The sequence below is a fragment of the Elephantulus edwardii genome, unplaced genomic scaffold (assembly GCF_000299155.1).
Source record: "Elephantulus edwardii isolate Elephantulus edwardi_28Jun2011 unplaced genomic scaffold, EleEdw1.0 scaffold00106, whole genome shotgun sequence".
NCBI classification, from domain to species: Eukaryota; Metazoa; Chordata; class Mammalia; order Macroscelidea; family Macroscelididae; genus Elephantulus; species Elephantulus edwardii.
In genome coordinates, this window is record NW_006399856.1 from 10,506,034 (window position 1) to 10,515,911 (window position 9,878).

At 37.6% G+C, this 9,878-nt stretch overlaps 1 protein-coding gene across 1 annotated transcript in view; it reads right to left on the bottom strand.

The window, feature by feature from the left end:
* The window catches only part of CPS1 (carbamoyl-phosphate synthase 1, mitochondrial), a 140,463-nt gene that overhangs the window by 86,863 nt on the left and 43,722 nt on the right, over positions 1–9,878 (bottom strand). The window contains exons 7-12 of the mRNA XM_006891930.1: positions 8,497–8,586; positions 5,494–5,622; positions 4,570–4,676; positions 3,661–3,799; positions 2,597–2,674; positions 222–320 (exon numbers count right to left, since the gene is read on the bottom strand). Of these exons, the coding sequence (XP_006891992.1) occupies positions 222–320; positions 2,597–2,674; positions 3,661–3,799; positions 4,570–4,676; positions 5,494–5,622; positions 8,497–8,586 (642 nt within the window). The remainder of the gene's footprint in view (positions 1–221; positions 321–2,596; positions 2,675–3,660; positions 3,800–4,569; positions 4,677–5,493; positions 5,623–8,496; positions 8,587–9,878) is intronic.

A 9,878-nucleotide genomic window follows, 5' to 3' on the forward strand; every position in this document is an offset into this window, starting at 1 on the left:
CCAAAATCTCTGTAGATGTTCATTGAAATGAAAAATAAACAACCTAAATTTAAAAAAAAAATCAATTACTCTCTTTGTATCAGAAAGTTGGACAACGAATAAGGATGACAGGATGACAGTTTTAAAAAAAAACCTAGAAAAACCCCTCAAAAGAAAGAAACACCATCACACAGAAGAAAATCCAAACTCTTTAAACAAAAACCAAGCTCAACAATACTAACCTCTACTCGAGATGCAACCAGTGCTGGCTTCGGCAGGACTGACGTGATGGTGGTACCTTTCCCCTTCTTAATCAGTGAGAAGAAGGAATCAAACAGGTACTAGGAAAAAAAAATAACAACCAACTAGTTAGAAACTTCCCACTTCAGTAGACTGCCAGATAAAAGACAAGATTCTCCGTTAAATTAGAGCTTCAGATAAATAATGCATAATAGTTTTAATCTAAGTAACCCCAAGCAATATATAATTTTTGGCAACTCTGAGAAAATGTAGTATCTGCTACCATATGAGTTAGATCAAATAAATAGTTCTAATTGGCAAGTTTATTTCCTGTTATTTAAAAAAGTGTTTTCTCCAGATTATCAGTATTTCAGATGTTTCATACCCCTATAATTATAATTTCCTGCTTCTGAATCAAATTCTAGCTACCTAACAATTGAAGTGATGTCAGTTTTGCATCTTAAAGGTAACTGATGGCCTCCTTGTGTTTACCACAGGCTGTGTTCTTGCACTGACTGTATAGAAAGAGGAGGCAGAGTGAAAGATCCCATATACAGCTCAACCTAGGCCTTGTGCTTGGTTTGTGTTGTGAATGGGGTAACAATGGCACTAAAACAAAAAAAATAAAATAAAAAAAAAAAGGTAACTGAAATTTTTAAAATTTTACTTGCTTAAAAAAAAAAAAAGCCAAGCCTATTCTTCAACTTTTCCCTGATAGGATTTCTGAGGTTTTTATTCTAGCTTTTTGGGGGGCTTTAACTTCTTGTTATTATGTACCTTACCTACACATGATCATTTCAGTCAGGGCTATTCATTTTGCAACTAATTGACAGAGCAAAAGATGATTAAATAACAGTGGATATTTTGTATCTTAATTGGAATGTTCCTAATCTGAAGTACTGCAGAAATCAAGAAATTACATTTTAAATTAAAAAATAATTTTCACACATTAGACAATACACCATTTACAAGCTGCTTTATTTTACTATACTTTGTAAATAGTGCATCTTTAACAATTTGGAAGTTGGTGGCAACCATGAATCAAGAAAATCTGTAGGCACTATTTTTCCAACAGCCTATGCCCAGTTTATGTCTCCATGAAGTCACATTTTGATAATTTTCACAATGTTTCAAACTTTTCCCATAATGCTTTTACACACTTTATAAAGTATGGTATGTTCTATCAATAGCTTATACATGCAATGAGAAACCAAAAAGGCCATGTGACTCATAATTTTGTAATATTTGCATTATCATGGTGGTCGCTGAGGTATGCCTGAATACTGTGTGTGTGTGTGTGTGTGTGTGTGTGTGTGAACTTTTTAAATAAGCTTCATTATGGGTTGTTGTTGTTTGATGCACCACGACATTGACTCTAATAGCGAAATAGCGATCCTATGAAGAACAGATCTGAACCTTGGCCTGTGCTGTACCATCCTAACAATCTCCACCATGCTTAAACCTATTGTCATAGTCCCCGTGTCTGTCTAGCTTTTTGAAGGTTTTCCGCTCTCTGACCATTCACATAGGTAGGTAATATAATGCTAACTTTGTCTATTAAAAACTGTATTTACTAATAAAATTAAAACAAGAAATACAAGTGTCTGAAAAGACAACACACAGATGAGAAAGAGTAGTTTACAAGAGGGAAAAAAAAATGTGTTTCATTCCCCTTTTACCTACATATCTTTTCTGATAGTAACTGCTGACAATTCTTTTGTCAGTACCACAAAAAAGAGGTCCTAGGATATATGGGAGGGTAAGAGTCACATCAAATTTTCTGAGTGTCACGAAAATTCTGTTTGCAAAGATGTGCTTAAACATTGAACCAACAGCTCACATAGAAAATAGAAAATATTTAAATTGAAACATTTCAATCCTTCTATGCATTCCTTACGGTTCTTTCCTTAAGCCCTCCGCCTCCCCTCACACCCCTGCTCCTGCTGCTGTGTTTTCTCCTTCAGAGGCTACGCGACGACCAGTTGCTATAGGGATTTTTGTGAAGTCACAGATGGGGGATTAAAATTTCATTTCAGTTATGAGAAAGAGAGAGCAAGAGGGAATTCATTTGCATAGTACAACAATTGTAAATTTCAGAACTAAATATATTAGAATGATAATGGGTTTAAATAAAAATAGCATCACATCAGGTTTCTTAAGGGCTTTCCCACTTTACATATTGGAAAAAAAGAGACGATTTCTGCTATGATATTCATGAAGAAATATGAAGACAAAACATATGCTAGCAAACCACTCTTCTTGAAAATGTTCAGAACCTAGTTCATGTGGTTTCTTAGCTTTCCTGTTAGTATGCTCTGAAAACGTCCAAAAGAAAGAAGAAAACATGCATTTAATAGGTCTTATCTTTCCAACATACCTCTGTGTCTGTAGGTCCCGGGCTGACCTCTGGGTGGAACTGCACAGCAAAGAAGGGTTTGCTCTCATGCATAATGCCCTAAAGGAACAACAAGAAGAAGTGCTATAACTAGGAATGCCAAGTACAAGTGCAGCAATGTATTATTCAGTGGACAAGAAAGTTCAGATAAAACAAAACGGAGCTAAATGCTTAAAAACATCCTAGCACTAGACAGGCCATTAAGTCATAGAGTCAGGAGTCTTGAGGACTGATGTGTGACCATTTCAGTAAGAACAGAAAATAAGCCATGGAGTCAGAATGTGGTTTTCTTAATAAAAAGCCTAGATATGTACGTCAGCCTTTGGGCTTCTCTAGGCTTTGAGATGACAAGACGAAGTTTCAACCTGTGGATCATAAGGTCACTATGAGCCACAGTCAACTAGATGGCACTTAATGACAATGGATTCTGTTCAGGATAAACACAAATTCTCATATTACCCACAGCATCTAACTCACTTCCCCTAGAGCTTCTCAAGTACTACCCTAGTCCTAGAGACTCCTCGACTGACATCTACCAGCTCAAATGTCCAAACAGAATTGGACTATCCATTCATTAGCAATAAATGTACAATTGAATAAGACAAGCACTGATTAACAACTCAATCAGTAGAACGTAATGAGCTCAATGACGAGGAAATAAGACAGAAAGAAATGACATTTTAAAGAGCAGAAGGAGGCCTCATGGTAAGAAGCTGAGCTGCAATCCCAAAGGCATGCAGTTCAAATGCACCAGTTTTTTTTTAAGTGGAAAGATGGGAACTCTCCTCTCATGTAACTGACTGTCACTGAAAACACTAGAAAGTCAGTTAGAGTCAGTTCCAACTGGAAAACACAAAACAACACCCACATGGTCCTTTTACACATTAAAGAGCAGAAGGGTGTGAAAATTATCTATGAAAGAGGGGTACCCTCCTCCCCACTCCACAAACTAAATCCCCTCTAATGAAAGGAAGTGAGTAAATGACAAAGAATTCAAAGTCCTTCCTTTCTGGTATCCACTGAACAGGCTGACCAAGAGCACTTACCTCATTGGTTTGATCATTGACATTCACAAAGAGTGGTTTCCAGCCAGCAGGGAGGGTGTTGTCCAGAGCATAGCCATGATTCTGAGCGGTAATGAAAGCTTGTCTGTTTGTGATATTCAAAACAGGTTGATTTTGTCCTCTGGGGAGAAATGGAGAGAATTTGGAAAATGGCGAAAGGATGAGAAGAATTTAAATGAATTCATTGTAAAATAGTGAAGAAGACTTAAAATGTGAGGGTTTCAAGTGCTTCATGAAAACTACTTTGCTATAAAAGTCACAGATTGTTAATTCCAATCATTTTAACAACAAAAATCAATCCAGAGAGCTTTGTTGTGTGGTAAACCTTCAATAATCAGTTTTAGAAAAGGGAAATTTGCACTCACAACAAAAAATTGAAAGAGTTATTCACTAGCTTAACAGAAACTGACAAATACAGGGACTTATTTTAAAGGAGGTAGCGACATTTCAAAGGCCAGAGCCATTTCTTGTGAGTTAATTAAGGATGACTGCTCAGTCCTGAATCATTTTGAATTACATGCTATGTTGGGGTGGGCTGTGGGGAAAGCTCAATATTGAATAAATTAACTTCATTTGAAGGGAAGAAGTGAAACTAGGAGACTCTGATAATTTCTCAGTTCTTAAATCACAGTAAATTCCTAAAATGCTCTGAAATCGAGCTGAAAATCAGAACAATTTCCCTTGGAATATCATTCCACTGAGTATTATAACCTCAATTTATTCTAGGGGAAGAAAAATAACTCTCAACTACAGCAACATTATTGTTAGAAAAGGCTATCTTGCAAAACGGCAATAAAAATGGCTTGCCATTCTCTAAATCCATTGTGTTCTGTTCCTAATAGTATGTCAGAGCTAGTGTGACCTCTAAACAAAAGGCATAAAGCATCTTACCTGTTGGCCATAGGCATCTTGTAGGATTTGGCACCTGCCGCCAGTCCTGTTATTAGATTTCCTGTACTGATTCCAAACAAGGGTTCTTTGCGATCACTCTCCAAGATCTAAATCAGGGAGAATGAGAACTTTTATTAACCCAGTGATACAGATAAGACAGTGGTATAGAAAGTGTTGCCTCAGAAGGAACAACAATGAGGCATTCTCGTTTGTTTCCTTCATCAGCCTGGGAAAGAGAATATCAACTAAATGGAAAGCCTACAGACACGTACATGATTGACCAATTCATGGCACTATAATGCAACAGAAATACTTAACGTTCTGGATAAACTAAGTATAATTCAGTATTTCTTTAGAAATGCAGATTGATCCCAGGGTCAGGTTTGGGAATTTTGGTGACTTAACAAAGATTCAAATGCTGTTCACAGGGTCAATATGAGTCATAGTTAACCTGATAACACCTTAACAGACCTTAACAAGTTGCACTGCTAACTTAAAAACTGTATTTGTCCAACGGGTTGACTCCCTCAGTGGCTCCAAGGGAGAAAGATGGTTAATCTGTTTTCATTACGTTTTACAGCTTTGGAAAACCAGTGAAAAGTCACCATGGGCTGGAAAGACTCTAAGGCAATGAATGAGAGAAGGAGTGAGACAGTGATTGTTACTTCAGTCTTAGAGAAAAAAAAATTCATTTGGAAGTTGGACACTAACTCTTTTAACTCATGAACACTACACAAACATTTCTTGAGCTGAAAAAAAACTTTTCTCCCCCACCCCCCAATCTGGAACTCTCTCCTTTTTGGTTTTTCTTGGGAATATGAATGTTCCCTGAATAAATGAAACGTGTTCTAGCCCTTTCCGCAGTACAGAATAGGCTCACTCCACCTCACACACAGACACGCACTGCTCCCAGGCTTACTTTACCTTCTTGACATTCTGAATTAGTGGTTGAGCAAGAGCTGGGTTCCCAGGTCCTCCAGCAATTAAAAGTCCATCATACTCCATCTTGGTGAAATCATGATTCCAGGGAACTAAATGTACTTCAGCTCCTCGCTAAAAAAGAACCAAATGAATGAGCACTTTAGTGAGACTTTTGTTTGTCAAAAATGTAATGGTATTGATTCATCTGTTGACTAGGCATTCTTTATAGTGAAGAGAAAAAAAAGAGTAAATCTAATATTCTGGGCAAAAGTTCTTTGATGGTCTATTGTATTTTGTGTGGAATGAATAGAGCCATGAGTCAATAAAAAATTAAGAACATATCTTCATTAAAATGTTAACACTGAAAAGTAATAAAGCTATCTTCTGCACAATTTAGAAGAGATTTCAGGATCTAAAAACATGGCGAGTAAAGCTGTCAAAGTCCAGGTTCTCTTTAATAGCCAGAAAGTTAAGAAAGACCAAGAAATTTATATTCTGACATCTTTAAATTGCTCCACATCTCTCCATTTTTATTTTTGCCCTTTTTCATCTGATCGTTACTAACTCCCTCCAATTTAAGCAGCCTTCTTCCCTAAGGTTTTCTCACGACATAAAAAATATTAGTAATCTGATAGAAAAAATATTAACTCCTTCAAATAACAGTATATTGGAAGGAGTTGTTGAGGATTGCTCTAGAAAATTTTGGAAACAAGGATTCAATCGAGATTTATTTAAGAGATGTTCCTGGGGAATACCAAAAGGACTGAAAAGAAAAGATGCTCTGAGATTCTCCAGTGAAGCTTGTTCTCTCACGCAATTACCACTACGGACTATGAGAGTTCACCCCAGTGGGAGAGTCAGAGTAGAACAATCACCTTAGTGATATTCTACTCACAGGGGGAAAAAGAAGCTGTGGTACAAATATATTGACTCTTTCTAATCATTGTTTCAGGGCTGCTCCTAATTACCATTAATTCTATGGCATTTCCTGTCTGTCCAAAACCTGGGACTAATAAAAGAAGGCCCCAAGGCAAAAATAGGTAAATGTTTACAATAGGAAGTTAAGCAACACACATTACAAATGTGAAGCCAAAGAAAATATGAATAGGCCGTACGCAGATTATTCTACAGAAAGACCAACCAAATTCAAACCAGAAAAACAACAAAACTCATTGTTCTTGAGTGATTCGGAGCTGATCCTCTTGATGGTTTCCAGCCTACAAATGTCTTGAGAGGAAACTGTTCATCTTTCTTTCTGAGAGCAGCTGGTGGATTCGAACGTGGAGAGATGTAGCTCTCGGATTAGCAGCGCCACTGCCTATGGACTGGGCCACTAGAGTGTCCTTAGATGGATGCCATAAAAAACAGTGTGAATAAAATGGACAAGAATCTGCAATAATGTTTTGGATTGTGGTGGGTTAGATATTAGAGAAGGTACATTAGCTAATCCCTCACATTCATGCTAACTTGGTGACAGGGCAATGCATTTCTCTCTCTCTTTCTCTCTATGTGAGTGTGTTTGTATGTGTATATATATTAGAAACAAGGACACAAGATAAGGGAAGAGAGAACAATACCAATTAATTGTGGAAGACAGAAGACAAGAAAACATCCCTAAAAATATTTCAATTTATTATAGGGATTAAAGCGTCCTTAAGAGTGCCTAAGGTTTGATTTTTATTGGTTGTCTACAGGTAAATATAAGGAGCTCTAGTAATGGTATGGAAACGTGTTGTCAACACAAAGGTATGTAGTTCTAATCCACCAGCTGTTCCATGGGATAAAAACGAGCCATCTCTTGTTATGCACTACGCAGCCTGAGAAAACTTCACGGGGGATCAGCTATGGGTCAGATCTGGCTCGATGGTACACGGCAACAACAACACACGAGTAAATATAAAGTAATTAGGAAAATATATGCTGCCTGATGTGTTCGCGTGATCCCTGCAAACAGGAAGTACATGATAAATTTAGCCCTAAAGGAAAAGCTGTTACATTAGACTGGGTCTAGATTTCCTCCTTCACCATCTAGAACTCGAACAGCGAGCATTACATGTTACAGAGCATTGACAAGAGCAATCATGTTCTTTCATGTTTCAGTGGAACTTGAGGATTTGCATTTTTTCAATATAGTTATCTATATCTCTAATTTCAACAGTTATCAGGGAACGATTACCCACTAAGCAAGGTAAATACAGCTTATTTGTGCTTACTTTACTGGCTTATAATGAACTCTTTCATGTGGGTTTAAACATGTTACACTGTTCACTACAGACGGGTAAGCAGAGCTGTGCTGCTAAGCTTGGCCTCTCTGAGTTCAAATCTACCAGTAGCTTCACAAATGAAAGATGAGAAGACTTCCCCTATCTTATTTACAACCACAAAAACTCAAGAGAGAGAGAGAAAGACAACTCAGGAGAGAGTTGATTTTGACTCCTCGGCAATGAGTCACTTTGCTTATTGGGTACTCGGTCCCAGGCAGGAACTCTAACTTTGAAATGAGGTTTTGATTCTGCATGAAGGTGTTGTGTAGGTGGGACAGACGGAGGCAGCTTTACCTAGAGGCAGATTCTTGACATTTGGAAAAATATGAAATTGTTCACAGCAGATGCGTAAATAAGCGCTAGTAAGCTCCGGTGGCATTGTCCATAGCAAATTGCACTGTGAACTCAAAGGCTGCATGTCTTCGATAGTTTGAAGCCACGTACAGCTTAGCAGGAGAAATGGGCAGTCTGGCTCCAGCTGTGATTTATAGCCTCGGGAGGTGGCTGTGAGTTAGAATCAAGCAGTGATTGTCTTGGAAAGCCTTTGCTTACCTTTTTTTTTTTTAATTGTCCAACCCTGACAGGGATAAACAGGTTATTTTTCAGATCAAAGGCAACAAGAAAAAAAGCAAGTAACTTGACCTTCTGAGGTATGCATAGCTTCCTCTGAAACAGTAAATTAGTGTAGCACTAATAATCAATATTTGACACCCTCGCCCTTCAGATGGAACAAATTTCTTACCTTTACCAACAGGCGGATCACGTTGTTTTTTATCCCGCAGTCTACAGCCACCACTTTTGTGGGATTTCCTTTGCCAAACACTTTGACATCCTGCCATTTTAAAAGACAGAGACTAAGAGGGAAGTCCCAGCTATGCACAACACATCAATGCCCTAAACAAATCTGAAGATGTTCTTCACTGAGAGGGGTACCAGATTGATTTGCTAACTACTGGGGGGTGACTGGCAGTTAACAATCAGTTTGCAGGGACGGCACAGCCAGTGCCACTGTCTGGATCTTTTCTTTATGAGAAAAAAAAAAAAGTAGTTTGCTGTTTTATATAAACTGTTGATTACAGTAATAACAATGATCCCTATGAAATTGGTTGTTTTCACAGTTAACAGCAATCTTTCCCACGTTTTCTCTCATTAAGAGCCAGAAGCAATGACATTTTCAAGTATTATTGCCTGAATCAGACAGATGCGGGAATAGATAGATACATCATGCTTTAAATACCACACTTGATCCTCAACTTGGAATAAAGATAGAATAGGGAAGAGCTAGCTGTGTTACTCCACACTAAGCTTAAGTATAGAGTCATAATCAGTATGAGAATCACAGGAATTGTTCAGGTAATGTAGACTCTGCCCCTTTAGGTTATTAAGAAATCGTTTACATTTAAATGGTAGATTTCATAAGAGATTCTTAGTGCATATCATAATTGTTGCCTATATCTTAAGCATTGCTTGGAGGTAGATCCATTTTCACAGACATTTACCCAAGAAACAGTTTGCCAAAGTCATAAAGGGAGAAATAGTAAAAGTGAGAGTGAGAGAGAGAGCGCGTGAGCAAGCCAGGGGCCTGGGCATCCACACTAACATCTGTCTTAAGAGTTAGCAAGCTCGTCCGAGTTTAGGATGATTTCACAGTGTGCCATAGGGTTTTGATGAAAGTCCCATTTTGGATATCTGCAGGAGTAGTTTTAGTTTAACTGAAGTGTATCTCTCTCTATAAAGTGTACAGAATGTAAAATCATAATCCTTAGACTGACATTGAGGAAAAGAATGTTAAAAAGAGTCTGCCATATTTTTCCAATGACTATTCTGGAGGAAAAAAATACTTTAGTCCTTCATGAATTGAGGGAATTATTGCTGAGCTGAGTCACAAATACCCATGGGCATCTCTCTCCTCAGATAATTTGAAGTGTACACATTTAGTCTTAAACATAGGCTTTTATGCAAAGTAAACCAATATTACCATCTAGTTGTGACTCCATCAAATTGCAGTTATAAGGTAATGAATTAAATTATCAACTCTTCCCAAAAAGTGCAGCCTATCAAAATTACTGGAATATATGTAGCACCTGATATACATAGATTTATTATGTTGTTGTTGTTGTTGTT